General features: G+C 37.4%; 3 protein-coding genes across 3 annotated transcripts; all 3 read right to left on the bottom strand.

Moving 5' to 3' along the window:
• Positions 1 to 447: 447 nt before the first annotated feature.
• On the bottom strand, positions 448 to 1,383 carry LOC114041507 (olfactory receptor 1013-like). The gene has a single exon (XM_027859966.1). It carries the CDS (start codon positions 1,375 to 1,377, stop codon positions 448 to 450), a length of 930 nt encoding a protein of 309 aa, XP_027715767.1. The 5' UTR covers positions 1,378 to 1,383.
• A 9,150-nt stretch (positions 1,384 to 10,533) lies between these two features.
• Positions 10,534 to 11,463, bottom strand: LOC114041508 (olfactory receptor 1013-like). Its single transcript, XM_027859968.1, has one exon. The coding sequence runs from the start codon at positions 11,461 to 11,463 to the stop codon at positions 10,534 to 10,536; it is 930 nt and encodes a 309-aa protein (XP_027715769.1).
• A 5,978-nt stretch (positions 11,464 to 17,441) lies between these two features.
• On the bottom strand, positions 17,442 to 18,374 carry LOC114041506 (olfactory receptor 1013-like). The gene has a single exon (XM_027859965.1). It carries the CDS (start codon positions 18,372 to 18,374, stop codon positions 17,442 to 17,444), a length of 933 nt encoding a protein of 310 aa, XP_027715766.1.
• Positions 18,375 to 19,372: the final 998 nt, after the last annotated feature.

Here is a 19,372-nt window from a genome sequence, read left to right as displayed (position 1 = left end):
TGCTTCTTATTATCACTCACAGACCTTTCTGGACTTTCTGATACACTTTAGATACATGTTAAAGGAGGAAAATATACAAAAGATCCAAAGACCATCATTGACTTTAATATAAGCCAGCCTAGTGATATCTCCACTTTACATGGAAATTGGTGGTCCCCTTGAGTGGGAAAAGAGGATATCTATACGTGATGAAGTTTCTGCCTGGCTGCTCATAGCACATAGAGAATATCTATCTATACATGTTTGAAAACAGTGGGGGAATGGGACAACTTATAATCATAGTTCTATTCCAGAGCAAACTACAAGAGGTAAAGAAAGACACATTCAATATTTCTTTTTAGTAGAAACTGATTGCCCAAGTATGAAGTATTTCAGGTGACTGTTACATCAAATATATGCATGATCACATAGAAAATTAAAAAAAGATGAAGAATGGTTTCCTCAGTTTCAGGCATCTGTCATCTTAAAGAGTTTCTTCAGGGCTTCTTTCACATCTTTGTTCCTCAGGCTGTAGATCATGGGGTTCAGCATAGGGAAAACCTCAGTATAAAATAAAGAGACAATTTTATCCTGCTCTAAGGAGTAGCTAGAACTGGGACGATAATAAATATATAGAATAGAGCCATAGTACAAAGTAACAGAGATTAAGTGAGAGGAGCAAGTAGAGAAGGCTTTGAGTTGACCCTGGGTGGAGTGAATTCTTAAGATGGCAGCAATGATGAAGAGGTAGGAGGTCAGAATGAAAACAATGGGTGTGAGGACATTGGAAGCCAAAAGGAAATAGAGCACAATGTGGTAACTGGCCTTCACATCACATGCCAGCTTCACCAGGGGTGGTAGGTCACAGAAGAAGTCATCAATGACATTATCCCCACAGAAAGTCAAAGTGAATGTTTCACTTGTGATGATAGTGGAGTTTATGAATCCTCCAAGATATGAAGCTGTTACAAGACCCACACATAGCCTTGATGACATGGCCTGAGCATAGAGCAATGGGTTAGAGATGGCCATGTAACTGTCATAAGCCATTGCAGTCAATAGGTAACATTCACTATATCCTAAGCCAGCTGAAAAGAAGAATTGAGTCAAGCAACCAGCAAAGGATATTCTCTTGTCCTCAGAGACACAAGTCGCTATGTTGTTAGGAGTGTAAACAGATGAATACCAGAGATCCAGAAAAGATAGGTTCCCAATGAAGAAATACATGGGTGTATGCAGCCTGGAATCTGTACAGATTAATATTATCAGAGTTATGTTCCCCACCACTGTCACAGAGTACACCACAAGGAAAATGACAAAGAGTACCAGTTGCATCAAGGGATCCTGGGTGAAACCCACCAAGATGAACTCAGTCACAGTGTGATTCATCCTCTCCATAGTTTCTAAGGATCTCATCTATGCTTCATTGAGAAGAGTGTGCATTTCAGAAGTACTGTGGTCCATACCTTGGTAAAGCTGTTCAGAAAACAGTATTGATCACTAGATAACCCAGAACAGTATGAAAAGGAAGACTTTGTAATTCTATACCCCAATTACATATCATTTCATTCATTAATTCAACCAGTATTTATTAAATGTATTAATCTTCCATGTGCCAGGCATGTAGGTCACATTAAATTTTTTGTATAAAGAAACAAATCCAAAATTGTACCTGAACTCAACGACCTTCTGTTCTAGTGTTTGCCTGGCATTTGAGTAATTATCATGTCTCAGTCAAAATCTCAGCTCTACTAGAAATTCAACACTTGCATTCATTTAATAAATCCATCCACACATTTATTAAGTATCTTGTTATGTGATAAGCAGTTTGCTAGGCTTTGGAGATACAAAGATATAAATAAGATATTCTCTGTTTTTACATATATGTATGCATGCAGAAATCAAAACATATGTGTGCATACCCATACATATATACATATATGAACATGTTTACAATTTTATATATTATGTGTATATGTATGAAAGGGTTACACATTTGCTATTGGAATATTACCATGGTAGCTACTGTGAGGAGAATGTATTGGAAAGGAAAGAGCCTTGGGCTACAGGGGCCAGTTTAGAGACTTTCGTAATTTTTAAGCTGAGAAGAAATAAGGGCCAGAATGTTGACCAAATAAGAGGAAAGAAGGGGTAGATTTAAAATATTTTATAGATATTGAATGGAGAATACATCATATATGATTGGATTTGTGGGGTGAAAAAGAGACTTCAAAAATGATATCAAGCTTATACATCTTGGTATCCAAAAGGATGAGGGTACCATGTACAGAAGTGGGAGAGTTCATTGAAAACTTCTCTGCTTTCTGCTCCAGATCTTCTACACTTTGACACCAGTTTACCTTTCCAAGTTTACCTGTAATTATTCAGCTACTTATGCTCTAAACCCAACCAGACCTGACAAGGCTCTGTTAATCAAACACTCCCTGGTCTCACCCTCTCTCTGCCTTTGCTTCTAGTCTTCTTTAAATCTGAAATTTCCTCTTTCCTTCTCTCCTGTTGAATTCCTATCCCTCCTCCAACACTCAACTTAAATGCCACCTCCTCCATGAAGCCTTCTCTGATACCCCTAGTTGGTAAAGCCCTTCTCCCTAAAACCTCACTCAACACCTTATTTGACAACTCTCTGATTCCCCTAGAATATAAGATTGCATATTATGTTTATCACTGTATTATACCCTTGTTACTTGACTTCAGGCCTCTTGAGTACAGGTTGTTTCCACAATGCCTAGCCCAGTGCTTTTCATCTAGTGGGATCATATTAAATGTTTGCTCTATTGTATTTATGGTGTTTAAAATAAAGGTGGTCCACTGGGGCTTGAAGAGGTAGTGTGAAATATTGGCTAGAAGGCTGATCTTTGACAGATATAGACCTGAATTCAAGAGCTGCATCTGATATATACTAGCTATATGATAGAGGAAAGCCACTTGAATCCTCTATGACCCAGATAACTCTCTGAGATTATAAGTTAGAGAGGAATTTCCACTCTGCACCTGGGGAGGAAATGTCTATATTACCTGATGAAGGCAAGACCTCCCCCTCCCCTAAGTTCTAAACAGACGGAAGGCAATCAATGAGTGTTGTGCAATTCTTTACTGAGCCAGAAAGACAAGTTTTGGTTATCATCTCTGCCTCGAGGTCTATACATTGTGTTCACAACTCTAAAAGGTAGGCACCATTCACAAGACTAGAAAGAAAGTCGAACTCTCTCCTGATTTGTGTGGCCCTGGAGAATTCCCTTCTGGCTTCTGCACACTCAGAAGGAAGGACAAAGCTGGGAATAATAAAGACACCTCCAAATGGGAAGAGAGAAAGCAAGTAATTCAATCATAGCAATTCTAGTTTTTAGATGCTTTCACTCTTAAAACGCAGCCTCTATTTTCTCTTCAACCTTAAGTGTTTCTTAAATTCACTTGATAAGTGGGGCTGTACACACTGTGTTAGGCAAGGAGGGGAGATAGGTGACTTAAGGGAGGCACAGAGCGCATGTCATTCTCATGGGGGGCCTCAGAGTTTTGAGGCCAGGTAAGATCAAGGCTCTGTTAATTAAAAACTTAGTAGTCTCACCTGCTCTATGCCTTTGCCTCTAGTCTTCCCTAAGTCTGCAATTTCTTCCTTCCTTCTCTCCTGTTGTATTCCTACCCTCTTTCAACAGCTGACTTAAATGCCACCTTGTTCACATAGCCTCCTCTGATATTCCTAGTTGGTAAAGTGAGCCTAAACTCCAGCCCTTGGAGCCAACCATTCACCTTAACCCTGGGCAGAAGAGATAGCATGGTCTGGAGGAAAGAGCAAGAGAGTGGGAAAGAAGACAGCTAAATTAGAATCCTGAGTCTGCTACTAAATTGCTATATGATCTTGGAAAAGTCTTCTCACCTCCATGCACGTCAACTTCCTCAATTGTCCACAATCAGGCAGATGCCTTTTTCACTCTGTCATTCTTTGCTGTGTTCTAAACTCTCTTATAATTCCAATGTTCTCTATTCGAAAAACATTCTCTATTCAAAAAACTGTTAGTCCTAGATTTTATGTTTCAAGTACTCTTTTCCTCAAACATTTTATATTCTAAGGTTCCTTGAAGTTCAACTATTAACAGTTCTAGGTTCTAAAACCCCTTCTAGTACTGACATTCTATGTCCTAAAATTGATTCCAAGTCAAACATTCTCTAACGGAGGTGCTTAACCTGGGGTTCATGTACTTTTGTTTTGGTTAATATTTTAACAATTCTATTCTGTTTCCTTTCTAATCTGTGAACTTTATTTTGTGAGTTTAAAAACATTATTCTGAGAAAAAGTCCACAGACTTCACCAGATTTCCAAACAGGTCCATGACACAACAAATATTAAGAACACCTGCTCTAGAGACTTTTTTCTTTCATATCCCTAGAGCTAAGTATAGTGCCTGAAACTTGGTACACACTTTAAGTGGACCGTATTTCATGTCTTTTGCACTTTAACATTCCATGTTTATTAAAAAATGTCATCATTTCCTAATAAGATACAATTCACACCTCAGAGTCAGAGGGTGTTCACAGATAATCGACTTTATCATAAATGTCAAAAGATTGAAAGCAAAGTTTTGTTCTTTTCAATTTTTCTTTCTTTGTCAGTGTTAGCTGTTACTTCTCAGCACTATTACTATGAAATAGCAGTTATTTCTTCTTCCTAATTTTCTAATTTTCTCCATTTGGCCTATGTGTTGGGGAACTAGATAACCAGAGGGGGTAGCAATGTATGTCAAATATACAAATGAAGCTCTGAGCTGGAGAACTTAAGGCATAGATTTTAAGACAGATTGAATTTCATAAGACCCTTTACACCCTTCTGGCTTCATGACTAGGTTCAAGAGGACCACAGGATCAAAAGCTCTGACTCCTGGAAAAGTAGCTAGTAACTGCAATCTTTACATTTCAATGGAATCCTTTCTGATTCTCTGCAAAGCAGCCTGCAACTGGATTTAGAAGACCCAGATTTGAATCCCTCCTCTGCCACTTGCTATCTGGGTGACCTCATACAAATTACCTAACCTACTTGGGCCTCAGGATCTGTATCTGTAAAATGATGGGAAAAGAGAACATGACTTCTAAATCCCTTCTAACTTAAATTTATGATACTCCTGAATTTGATGCCTTAAGCTCAAAACAATTATTCTAATAGTAGAAAATCGGACATTCAGGTTGGTACATGACAAATTTGGGTTCAGAAAGACCTTTCTTTGCCCCTCAAATCACACCATAGGGGCAACTGGGTATTCACCTAATGAGGCCTTTAGCCCTCATTGTAATAAAAGAAAAATTCTTCGGCTCCAGGAACCTTGAGGCATACAACTTACCAAAGCCCACAGCAACACTGTTATCGTGATGCAGTCCAGGTTTCCATATATTGGTGCCATTTTTATTTGCTCTGAGCTCCCCAGGGAGTCAGATCCAACTGAGGTTTCCTGGCCCAGAGGTTGGTCCCATAGTAATTACTTGCAGAGGGAAACATGAGCAGCATGAGAGAGTCATGGTGTTCAAAGTTTATCCTTCTTGACTTTCCTTCTCTTATTGAAGCCTGGAGAATTTAGAATAAAATCACTCAAACACTTTTGTTACACAGCCCAATAGATTTTGTAATTAGAGGTGAGAAGATGGGCTCTGTGCACAAATGGCATTGACATAACTTCTCAAGCTGATTAATGGTCCTATCATCACCACTAGCACCCCCAAAGTAACTTCTCCAAATAATGATGGAGAAAGCATTTTCTAGGAGAAAACAAACAAATATGGAAATGCTTCATCACATTTGAGATTCATTTGACTTAATTCCAGTGTGTTAGTGCCCAACAGATGCAAAAACCAAGAGTCTCTCTAACAATGCCCTCCATTGGGCACTATAGTGTTGGGAGGCAATGTGTATTACCTTGGAAAGAGGACTGTGGGCACAGGACCTAAGTTTGACTCTTGACTCATTTTTTTACTTGCCTTGCTTCTGTTTATTTACTGCTTGTGTGACTGCTGTGACAGTAACTCAAGCTGTTATCCTCAGTTTCCTCACCTGTAAAGTGAGGAGGTCTAGGTGACTAGATGAACCATTAGGTAGCTTCCAACTCCATATCTGTTTTGTTACAACCTTTAAATTTACAAAATGCTTTCCATTCAAAAAGAAGCATGTATTATGTTAGAAGCACAGTGTTAGGCATAGGAATACAAAGACATAACAGATCAAATTTGATCCTCAAAAAACCTATATTCTAAGGGAAAGTTACAACATGTAAATGGATGAGTAAATTCAGTGTGGATACGAATTAATATGAAATTAATTAATGTGAAATAAATAATTTTAAGAAGGAAAAAAGGCAAACTTTTGGGAGTGAGGGTCAGGAAAGATCTCATGTAAGAAGTTACATCTGAGCAATGTTTTGGAGGAATCTAAGGGTTCTATGAGATAAAGATGGGGAGGACCGCCAAGAGATAGAGAGATAAAATGCCAACCGTATGTGTGGGGAATACTTTCTCACATCCATCCTTTGAGGAATGCATGGCAGATAGTACCAGCCAGATTTACAGAGAAGGAAACTTAAGGTCTGAGACATGAAGAGACTCCCTGGTGCCACACATCGCCATCAATTGAACTCTTCTGCCTGAAACCTTACGGATTTGGATATTTTTTTTTTATTTTCCAAGATAAGACTTTTGATGAAATTATTTATGGTATGAACATGTGTAGGTAAAATGTTCTATGAGCGAGCAAAGAAAAAAACAAGTGGCAGGTAATGTGGTTTAGTGCAAAAATCATTAGATTCAGTGTTTTGGGGAGACCTGGGTTCATATTCTGTATCTGACACCAGAAGCTTTATGGCTTTTAGCAATCTACATGCACTCTCCCAGCTTCAATTTATTTTTCTGGACTAAGGAGTTGAACTTAATGATTTCCAAAGACTTTTTACAGCCAACCCTCCTCCAATCCATGGTCTGGATATACACAACCATATTGAAAGAGCAGTGTGCAACCAGGAGCTAGGAAACAGAAGAGCTATGGTTTGAACCCAGGTCTTTGGATGCCAGATTCAGTGATTTGAGTTATAGTGCACTGTCTTCCAGCAGAACCCTAGGAAGCTTTCTCTCTTCTAACACATTCTCTCTCCACACCATAGCTTTTTCAATGAACAACTAGAATGTCTAAGCAGATTGAGCGTGCTAGGAATTGATTCTGAACAGTAGAATTAAGAAAATAGACTCAATAGGAGAAATGTCCAAATTTCCAAATGGAAGACTTAAATCATTGATTCTGTCCCAATTCCACATCCCTATTTAGAAGTATTTTACTCACCTATGTTATTGCCAGTAACGGAGGGAGAAGCCAGATGATAGCATCATTCTTAAAGAAGTATCAGAAAACTCAGAGGCCTTAAGTAACAACAGCACAATCACTAGTTTACTATTTGCATTTTTTTCAGATTTAATCATGTATTTGAGCTATCAGCTATTCTATCATTATCAATAATTTGGGAAAACTAAATATCAAGGAAATGTATCGAGTATAAATAAAAGCAGCTAAGTGGCACAGTTAATAGAGTGTTAGTATTCAAATTTGGAATTTTAAATAATTAATAAAGTAAAAATTATGAAGTAAAAATTGAGTAAAAATTTTGAGAAAACAATGAAATGTGTGTATATGAAATTTGAAAGGTTTTGAGTTCTGCCTTCTATGGCATTTTAAAATATTTAGTTATTGACTTTTCAATTCGTATTTAAATTTCTTAAATATATCAATGTAACAGTTGTCCAATTTACATCGTAGCAGTTAAATAATAATGGAATCAATGCTAATTTAGAAAAGCACTCTTAGCCATACTTTATATGTTTACTTTGATAAATATTAAACCTTTAACCAGAAATACTCATTTTTGAGTCAGATTCTCATAGTGCTTTTTTTTAAGATTCTTTCTTTAGCTTGTTGTTAGCAGTGTTTATGACAGGTAAAGAGTTTACATAAAGATAGAAATAGCCAGGGGTATTTAAAACCTAAATTCTCTTAAGTTTCAAGTAAACTATCAGTTCCTACTTTGGTGTCTTCCTTATAGCTCTGTTATTGATTAGCTCAAAACCACAAGGTTCCTTCTGGTTTTCACCACATGAACTAGTTGTTGGAGAAGTAAACTTTGAGATGTATTAAAATCTTGTATTGAGATCTGTTTTGTAAAAGATTTAAAAGAAATATCTGAGTTTTTACAAGTAACTTGGAACCAGAAAGGAGATCCATTGAAATGGTGCTCCTGAGTACATGATATTTTCAAGACTTCTTCAAGAAAAGATGTGTCAGTGACCATAAGACAGCGTGGGATGTCTGACATCCAAGGTGAAATGTGTTGATTTAATGGACGTTGGGAATGGGTTACTAAATTACAAGGAGACAATGTTTTGTTTTGTTTTTTAATGTCGATGTTCATTGTTGTACTGCTTTGGCATTTTGTTTCTCTGTATCTGTACTCTCAGTTATCTTAGTGCCATATGAATTTCCTCTCTGAATTAGTCCCTGATCTGAGACATTCTTATTATGGAGTTGCTTCCACAAAATCTCCCACAAAGAGTCATTGAATTATTATGTTTATTTTAAAAATGAGGAAACTCAGAGAGATTAACCAACTTCCTCAAAATAACATAGGTAGCAAGGAGCAGAGCTGGGATTTGATCCAAGGACATTTGATTCTAAAATTAAACTACAATATTTTCTGATGAGGATGCTTTCCCTAAGTAGTTGGGGGAAAACAGATGTGGCATCACTGGGGTATTTTAACATAGAAAATAGGTATACAATTTAGATAAACACATAGATACTTAATGTATATACATACATACATATAGTTATGGAGATAACTATAGACAGATAGAGATAGCTATATAGATGTTAGATACATAAATGATTTGCTGTTGTTGTTTACTCATGTCCTTCTCTTTGTGATCCCATCTGAGACTTTCCTGGCAAAGACCCTGGAGTGGTTTGTCATTTCATTCCCCAGCTCATTTTACAGACGAGGAAACTGAGGCAAACAGGGTTAAGTGACTTGCCCAGGGTCACACAGCTAGTAAGTTTCTGAGGCTGGATTTGATCTCAGGTCTTCCTGACTTCAGGCCAAATGCTCTATTCAGTGCGCCACCTAGCCGCTCTACATAAATAATAGATATATACATAAAAGCATTTATTTACACTTAATGAGTGCCAGGCATTTTGATAAGTACATACACATACTAGTGCAGGATGGAATAAGGATAGCCTGAAGGTGCTTGAAGAAATGGAAGCAGTCAGAGTGGGATGAAGAAATGTTCACCTTTCCTAAAATATCCCTGCCAAAATTTGCCTGGATCTTAGATTGTATTCATTTTCCTATATGTCAAATCCTTCCATCTCCTCTTCAACAGAATATAATAAGCTCCTTGAAGACAGGGACAATGTGATTTTTTAATCCTTGCATCTCCATGGTATTGTTTGTTGAAACTAAATGAAATGTGAAAATAATATTAAGAATAAAGAATTTATATTAGCCCCTACCTCCAATTCTCACTTTGACTCTGTAACAACCTTCTTCTACTTGCTGCTCATTCCTAACACAAGCATAGTTTTGTAGGTTTCCCCACTAGGCTATAGGATCAAAGAGACACAACCATTCACCCTGAACCCTTATGAAGTCTCACGGCAGTATTAAAAGTTAATTCCATAGTTCATAATTATAGAAAGGAAGCTTTGGGGTTCATGATGGTGGAGATGAGAAGGAAGAAACCATTCTAACAATGAGAATTCTCTAGAAACAAAATGAGATAACGCTGAAATTGATTTAATAAATGTCACATTATAATCATTCTTTCTTTTGCATACTTATTGAGCAAATGATTCATATTTAAGAGTTCAAGTGTCACTGTAAACAGAATTGCATAAATGGGAAGCAAAATGTTGGAAGCATAAAACCTCTCGCAAGGGTATGGTTAGCAGACTGTGGGAGTTGCATGGAGGTTTAGGCACTAGCAAGATAAGAGCGAAAAAGTACATATAATAGCCAGGGATCCAGAGGTAGAGTCCAATTTTCCACAGAGATGGAGATGATAAGACAGTTGGGCCGTGGAGAGGAGACTACGGGAAATGGCATGGAAACTTTGTTCCTCTGAAGAGAAAAGCAAAAAGTTTATTTCTAAGAGTTAGAGTCAAAAGAGTAACCAATACTATTCCTATCAAATAACATTAATATTAATATAGAGATCTTTTTCAAAGAGACATTAATTTGTGATTATAACACGTAAGTGTACAATTCCATTTTTTTCTCCAAAGAAAACTTCCACTTCTTCCTGTGATAGTTGCTATATACTATATTATCTCAACTCTGATCATTCCATCCTTCAATGAAACAAAATACGGCAGGTCATTGGGTATAATAAAAAACAGTCTACAGAGTAAACATAACTTTACATGACAGTCATACCAAATATTCATGTGGTTATAATATAAAAGCAAAAATAAAGGTTTTTTGTTTGTTTTGTTTGTTTGTTTGTTTTTTAGCCAATTCAGGAAGCTGTCATCTTTAAGAGTTTCCTCAGGGCTTCTTTCACATCTTTGTTCCTCAGACCGTAGATCATGGGGTTCAACATGGGGAAGACCACAGTATAAAATAAGAAGACAATCTTGTCCTGCTCCAGAGAATAGCTGGATTTGGGACGGTAATAAATGTAAAGAATGGAGCCAAAATATAACGTGACAGAGATCAAGTGAGAAGAGCAAGTAGAGAAGGCTTTGAGTTGACCCTGGGTGGAGCGAATCCTCAAGATGGCAGCAATGATGAAAAGATAAGAGGCCAGGATGAACATAATGGGTGTAAGAACATTGGAAGCTAACACAAAATAAAGAAAAATGTGGTAATTGTCTTTCACATCACATGCCAGCTTCACCAGGGGTGGTAGGTCACAGAAGAAGTCATCAATGACATTATCCCCACAGAAAGTCATGGTGAATGTTTCATGTGTAAAGATGCCACAGATAACAAAGGCTCCAAGATACGAAGCTGCTACAAGACCCATACAGACCCTTTGAGTCATGACTTGAGCATAGAGTAGTGGTTTTGAGATGGCCATATAGCGATCATATGCCATGGCAGCCAACAGGTAGCATTCACTATATGCCAGGCCACCTGAGAAGAAGAACTGAGCCACACACCCAGCAAAGGAGATGCTCTTGTCCTCAGAAATACAGGTTACCATCATTTTGGGGGTATAAACAGTGGAATACCAGAGGTCCAGAAAAGACAAGTTTCCAATGAAGAAATACATGGGAGTGTGCAGTGGGGAATCTGTACAGATTAACACTATCAAAGTGATGTTCCCTACCACTGTCACAGAGTACACCATGAGGAAAAGCACAAAGAGCACCAGCTGCATCACAGGATTCCAGGTGAAACCCACCAGTATGAACTCAGTCACAGTGTGATTAAACTTTTCCATGATTTCAGCCTGTCTCATCCATGTATGATGGGAGGAGTACACATTTCAAAAATACAATGACTTATGCCTTGGAAAACAGAATGAGAAATTTAAATTACCTAAGTGGATAACTCAGATCATCAGTTGCAAAATTAACACATTGAAATCTTATTCCCTAATTGCATAATCTTTCATTCAACATGCAGTCATCATTCATTCCCTCACTCATTTATTATTCATGTACCCATTCATTCAACAAGCTTTTATGAAATGCCTACCATATGTAAAAAATCTGATCTCAGTTCTGTGGATACAGAGAACAAAAAATGAAACAGTCTGTAAACTCAAGGAACTTACTTTTAATGGCTGTCTTTCCATTAGGCAGCTGTGGCACATATGGTAAAACCTTAACACCTACAAAAATTCAGCACTTGCAATCATTTAATAAATCGATGAACAAGTGCTATTAAATGTTCACTTTGTGCCAAACATTGAGTTACGCAAAGATTCCAATGGAGCCAAACCATCCCCAACAATTCAGGGGTGGGGAACCTGCGCCCTTGAGGCCGCATGTGGACCTCTAGGTCCTCAAGTGCAGCCCTTTGACTGAATCCAAACTTCACAGAACAAATCCCCTTTTTTGTTCTGTAAAACTTTGACTCAGTCAAAAGGCCCACTCAAGGACCTACAAGCAAGGCTGCAGGGTCCCCCACCCCTGCACCAATATCAAGGAGGTTCAATTCTCTCACAAGGTATGTGAGAATTTCTAAGCATTTAACAATGTGCTATATATTGTGAGATACTATGTGGCACAATGGATAGAGTGCTGTGCCTGAAATCAAAAAGATTTGTCTCCCGGAGTACAGATCTGGCCTCAGATACTTACCATCTGTGTGTCCCTGGAGAAGTCACTTAACCTTGTTTTCCTCAGTTTCCTCATCCATAAAACAAACTGGAGAAGGAAATGGCAAATTACTCCAATATCTTTGCTAAGAAAACATCTCACATTGACCTTCACCCTGTGTGGAAGACGACGCCTGGTCTGACGAAAAGAACTATACAGAATGGGAGGCAGGACATCTGAGTTATATTCAAAGAAACACGATTTAGAACTACAAGGGAACTTCCCATCAACTTCATTTTACAGATGAAGAAACTGAGGCAAACAGGGTGAAGTGACTTGCCTGGAGTCATGCAGCTAGTAAGTGTCTGAAGCCAGATTTGAACTCAGGAAGATGAGTCTTTCTGACTCCAAGTCCAGCACTTTACATGCCTGTTCTATGGCCATTATGAACATTAATTATTTCCTGGTATAATAATATATGCTTCTTACCTCATCAAGGAGCAAAGGACTACTTGGTCATAAAGCAAATGGCCCAAGACAGCAAATATTTGTTCTTTCTTTGGATTTTCATATTTTTGCTCTTGCTCTTTAGTGCCTGACAGCTGGTATTTCTCAGGATTATCAGTGTAAAGTAATTACTGTCACTTGCTAATGCCAATTGCTATTACCTTCTAATTTTCCCCTTTCACTCTACTAAGTGTTGAGGATCGAGAAAACCAAAGATGTTAGAGTTGCATGTAACACATTTAAAATCAGTCTGGAGGGCTTTACTGCCTAGGTTTTGAGTTAGATTAGCTTTTCATGGACCACTCCCATCTACTTATGGGTTTGTGATTATCTTTCAGAGATTCAGAAAATCTGACTGAGGGGAAGGTATGGAAAGAAGGGTGCTGCTACTTTGCATTTCAACTAATGAAAAAATCAAAACTATATATAGTTATAAGAAAAAGTGTTCTAAAGCATTATTGATTAGAAAAATGCAAATTAAAATAACTTTGAGATATCATCTCACACCTGTCAAATTGGCTAAAATGATAGAAGGGAAAAATGACAAATGTTGGAAAGGATATTAAAAAAACTAGGACCTAATACACTGTTGGTGGAACAGTGAATTGATCCAACCATTTTGGAAAGCTAACTGGAATTATGCCAGAAGAGTTGTAAAACTATGTATATCTTATTGACCCAGCAATACCGCTATTAGGTCTGTTTCTCAAGATGATTAGGGAAAAAGGAAAAGAATCTATATGTTCTGAAATATTTATAGCAATTCTCTTTGTGGTGGTAAAGAACTGGAAATTGAGGGGTTCCTCATCAATTGGAGAATGATAGTTTCAATGACTTATCCCAAAAGAAATGCCTCAAATGGTTAGAGTTCAGGCATTGTGACAACTTGAAATAACTGGGCTTAGGGAGAACTTTGACACTCACATCACACCATAAAGGCAGCTGCCTGCTTCATGTAATCAAAGTCCCAGCATCCACTATATGAAAGAGAAAATTCTACTGCTTTAGCAGCCCTGGATCACGCAACTTACCGACAACCTCAGAAGTACTGTCATCTTGATGCAATCCAATTTTGCTCATCTTGGAGCCTTTCTACTTGCTCTGGGCTCCCTGGAGTATCAAAAAGCATCAAACACTCTATTTTCTCATGGTTTGGGAGGTCTCTCCCATAGCAATTAATGCATAAGAGGACATAGGCCACACCAGGGAATTACAGTCTGCAAAGCTGATCAGTTTATGACTTCCCTTCTCTTACTTCAATCAGAGAATTCAGGTGAGTAATAACAATATGATGCTTTCTGCATCATAGGCCAAAAGATTCTGTGATCTTGGGTGGTTGTATGAAATAGGTGTGTGCAATTGGATCTGACAAATCCACTCAAAGTTAATTCTACCGGTAGTAACACAGAAGGAAAATAATTTTCCAAAAGAGAACAGGAAAAAAAAAACAGGACTCAGTTGAGATACGCTTAGTCTATCTCAGATGAACTAATTATGCATCGTATTCATAAACCAAGTCATACTATAGAAATAACCTCAATTTTTATGCTTCTGGAAAACAACACACATTGCCATGGAGCAGGTTTAAACTTTGAGTTTCATCAAATGGGAGAATGTTCTGGGCTTGAAGTGTGACCCTGGATAAGTTATTTCAACTCTTTATGCCTCAGTTTCCTCATATGTATAATAATAATAGCTAACATTTAAGTAGTACCTACTACATACCAAGCACTATTCTAAGCACTTTTACAAATATTAACTCCTTTGCTTCTCACAACAACCCTGAAAGGCAAGTGCTATTATTATCCCCATTTTACAGATGAGGAAACTGAGGCAAATGGATCAAGTGACTTGCCCGGGTCACATAGCTAGTAAGTGTTTAAAGCTACATTTGAACTCAGGACTTCCTGATTCCAGGCTCAGAGCTCTATCCACTGTGCTACCTAGTTGCCCCCCCCCCGCCTCCCCAGAACAGGAATCATAATAATACCTACCATCCAGGGTTGTTGTGAGCAAAGTGTAAAGTGTTTATCAAAGTGCCTGGTTTATAGTAGGTGTGCAATAAATTAGTGTCCCCTCCCTCCTATCTGAAAAAGTGGAACAATAATAGTACATGTTAGTTACATGGTTGTTTTAAGGATCAAATGAAATAACAAATGTAAAGCACTTTCCAAAATTAAAACGCTTTAGAAACTCTTGTTGTTCAGTCATTTTCAGTTGAATCCAACTCTTTGTAACTCCATTTAAAGGTCTTGGCAAGGATGCTGGAGTGGTTTGCCGTTTCCTTCTCCAGTTCATTTTACAGATAAGGAAGGAAGGAAGGGAATGAGGGATGAAGGGAGAGAGGGAGGGAAGAAGAAAAGAGACAGGTATGGAGAGAGATAGATGAAGGGAGGAATGAAGAGGATCTTTTTTTTTAATTACATAGAAAAAAATGAAAAAAAGTTCAAGAATACATAAACCAAAATGGCATTTTCTTTACTACTTTGTTAAATCTACATTTCTTAAAAACAATAAATGCATATATGTGTCTATATATAACAAGTTCATGATTTCATATAAAATCCTCTTTGTTCTTTGTATATTGAAATGTTTCTCTCTGTTGATAACTGAGAAATTTATAATAAAAAAGAAAATTTAAAAGAAAGACTATCAAAGGAGGAGAGAGATTCTAGGTTGGTACAGACACTTGCTATTGCATAGTGAATAGAGAGGTAACTTCAAAGAAGTACTTAGGTGGTGTGGTGGATAGAGCATTAGACTTGGAGTCAATATCCAAGTTTAAATTTCACCTCAGACACTTACTAGCTGTGTGACCCATGGCAAGTCAAGTGACTTCTGACTTCACTTTCTTCATCTATAAAATGGAGATAATAATGATAATACCTACCTCCCAGGGTTATTGTGAGCATCAAATGAGATATTTATAAAGACATTGCACAGTTCCTGGCACATAGTAAATGCTTGTTTTCTTTATCCTTCCTTCCTTCCTTCTTTTCTCAAAGTCTAGAAGATCTGAGATCCAATCTTATTTCTGACATATACTGGCTGTGTGACCTAGGACTAGTCATTTATCCCCTTAAAGAGTTGCTCTAATTAACTCTTTAAGAGAATAAGTTGAATATAAGATGCCAACTCCTCTTGGTAGAGGCAATTTATTTGCTCACAGAATTTCCTAGATCAAGAAACAACAGATCTAGGCTCAGTTCTTCATATTTACAGTTATCAGGATTGGTTATCTATTAGTTTAGGAAACATAATGAGCTGAAGTAGATGCTCCATTTATGCAACTTCATTGCACAATTTTTACCATTTGCCACTACTCAGTAAGTTTGGACTCTTTCAGTATAAGCATTGTATAACTCCTTGTGGAAGCTTTCAGATGAGAATTCATTATTCTAAGCCTTTGGTTTAAATAAATAAATCCACTTGACATTTGTTCTATATCTTTATTTTAACCTACTCTTGGTTGAGTTTGTGTGGGTGCCATTGGTGTTATTCTTGCCATTTTGGGGGGGAAGTTTTGGTGTTACCTTTCTGAAATGAGGACAGAGTAGGGGGTGCTGGTTATTTCTTTCTTTTTCCATAGTCTTGTTTAGCCACTTTCTCATTTTTTTTTTTATTTCTCAGACTCAAGTCTCAGATGGAAAGAATCTACAATCAGGAATAAGGAGACCAGGGTTCTAGTCTTAGCACTGGCAACTTATTATTTGTGTGATCTTGAAAAAGTCAGCTCATCTCTCTAGATTTCAATTACTCCCTTTGTAAAATTAATGGGGTTGAAGAAGTTCAAAGATAGTGAGAAACTAAAAACAAAGTGGGTGCCGATTGATTAAGAAAAGGCTGAATAAATCATTGCCTACAAATATAATGGAATATTATACTAAAATGAAATAATTGCTACGTGGAATTCAGAGAAACTTTGGAAGATATTTATGATATGATACAGAATTTTAAAAAGCGGGAATTGGACATAATATACCCAAATGACTAAAATGTTAATAACATAACATTAAAAGGAAGCCAAAATATTAATGTTATTATAATTAAATATGACATAAAATAATGTTATAATATTTTACCCAAGTCTCAAGGCCCATTGGCATGGGACCCTCTTTTCATTAGTGGAGATCAATATACATAATTAATTATAATGGCCAATCTTGGTCCTGAAGAACAGAAGGTGAAAAACATCTTCTTTCTCTTCATAGAGTAGGTTGTAAGACCACAAGTAAAGGACGTTTCTATGCTATCAAAAGTGGTCACTGTAACAGGTGGTTTTACTGAGTCATTTTTTTTAAACTAGGAATGGTTTGGTTCAGAAATAGTTGGGTTAAGCATAAAAGTCATGAATTTATTTATTTTTTTTAAATGAATGGGTAGAAATAGATAATGACTATGGTTCTTTCTGCTTTGAAATAGTGAAAACCACAATAAACAAAAAGGAAAAATATGAGCCTCCTTATATACTAAGACATTAATAAATGCAATCAAGCTGACATGTTAATACAATATACAGTTTTAAACCAAAGATGTTGGGTTATTACTCTACCCAAAAAAAATGTTTTTTTTTTATTTTTGGAGAGAACTTTATAACGAAGAGTGAATATACTTTGTTTTACTTCCTTTTCTCCATTACAATTTCTGTTTAGGAAACTCGTATTCTATCTCGCAGTTTCGTCAAGGCATCTTTGACATCTTTGTTCCTGAAGCTATAGATCATTGGGTTTAACATGGGCATCGCCACAGTGTAGAACACAGACACAATCTTATCCCTCTCCAGAGAGTAGCTAGTACTAGGACGGGAATAAATGAAGAGAATGGAGCCATAATACAGGGTCACAGCTGTCAGGTGGGAGCCACATGTGGAGAACGCTTTAAGTCTGCCCTGGGTAGAGCGAATCCTCAAAATGGCAGCAATGATGAAGAGGTAGGAGGCCAAGATGAGCACAGTGGGAGTGATGACATTGGAAGTTAGGATGAAATAGAGCACAGCCTGGTAACTATCCTTCACATCACATGCCAGCTTCACCAGGGGAGGTAGGTCACAGAAGAAGTCATCGATAACATTATCCCCACAGAAAGTCAGGGTGAATGTTTCACTTGTAATGATGATGGAGTTAATGAAACCTCCAGTATAAGAAGCTGCTACAAGATAGGAAGATAATCTTGGGGACATAGCCTGAGTGTAGAGCAGTGGCTTAGAAATGGCTACATAACGGTCATATGCCATGGTGGCCAACAGGTAACATTCACTATATGCTAGTCCAGCTGAGAAGAAGAACTGAGCTAGACACCCAGCAAAGGAAATACTCTTGTCCTCAGAGATACATGTCAATATGATTTTAGGGGTATAAACAGTGGAATACCACAGATCCAGAAAAGACAGGTTCCCAATGAAGAAATACATGGCTGTGTAGAGCCGGGAGTCTGTACAAATTAAGGTAATAAGAGTGATGTTCCCCACCACAGTTATGCAATACATTAGAAGGAATAGCACAAAGAGGACTAGTTGCATCACAGGGTCTGTGGTAAAACCCACCAGAATGAACTCAGTTACTGTGTGATTAGCTTTCTCCATGTATAAGGGGGGGAAAATGCCTAGGAATTAAAACTTTTTCAAAGTGGAATGTTTGTTTTGGAATATAATGAAATCCCTGGCAGAGGTCATTTTCAGGAAGTTGTATGATCACTTATTAGGGACTGGACCAGGTTGTATTTAAGGTCTTCCAACTCTTCAGTTCTGTGATTCTATGGCTCCATCTATCTGTGGAAGAGAAAAAAAAAGACTGACTTAGAATAATCATGGCCAATATTTTTGAAAAGGAAATTACAAATTACTTCAGAACCTGAAATGGAAGATGAAGGAAGAAAAAGAAGGTAGTTGTCAATATAAAGCAAGCTAAGTAATATACGGTAAGTGGAAAATTAAAGAGTGGACTAAAATTGATAGAGAAGATTTGGTAAGGGGTGAAAACTGGTAAATTAAGAGGGTGATTTGTGCCAGGCCGAGGAAGAGATGGAGCATAGCTATTGACTTGTTGAGACTAATGAAAGGAAGCTGAGTGGGAATGTGAAATTAATGAGAGGTGATAATTCACTAGGGTTCACATATAAATACCCACAATTTATTTTTTAAAGATAAAAATATCAGGATGTTGGAGTGGAAAAATATTACACACAGGAGAAAGAGATGGGAAAAAAGATACTAATATATTCAGAGAAAAAATATCCTTGACTTTTCCTGAAGAAGAAGGGGAAAAATGCTCAGAGGAAGAAGAAGCTGCTTGTGCTCCAGACAACAATAGTGTAGAGCTGCAGAAGCAAGCAGAAAGGGTCAAAGGTGTTTAGTAGTCATTGATTCAGTCTCACAAATATTGAGATAGCTGTTTTTGGTCTGTTAAAAGCAATAGAAAAGTCTGCTTCTATCCAAGACAGCAAATAATCACCTAAGACTCATCAACATAGATTACAACTAGTCACTTCTAGTAATTCACATGGGCACAAATAATACTTCATTAGGAAATCTTGGGCATGAATTATGGGTCTATGTAAATGTGCTATGTTTTGCTCACCCCT

Source organism: Vombatus ursinus, unplaced genomic scaffold (genome assembly GCF_900497805.2).
Source record: "Vombatus ursinus unplaced genomic scaffold, bare-nosed wombat genome assembly UNPS02014174.1, whole genome shotgun sequence".
Lineage (NCBI taxonomy): Eukaryota > Metazoa > Chordata > Mammalia > Diprotodontia > Vombatidae > Vombatus > Vombatus ursinus.
Note: the sequence above shows the minus strand (reverse complement) of the source record. Positions and strands in the feature narration are given on the sequence as shown.

Excerpts from the sequence above, each read along its gene's own strand:
- LOC114041507 (XM_027859966.1), bottom strand. The coding sequence starts at position 1,377 with ATGGAGAGGATGAATCACACTGTGACTGAGTTCATCTTGGTGGGTTTC.
- LOC114041508 (XM_027859968.1), bottom strand. The coding sequence starts at position 11,463 with ATGGAAAAGTTTAATCACACTGTGACTGAGTTCATACTGGTGGGTTTC.
- LOC114041506 (XM_027859965.1), bottom strand. The coding sequence starts at position 18,374 with ATGGAGAAAGCTAATCACACAGTAACTGAGTTCATTCTGGTGGGTTTT.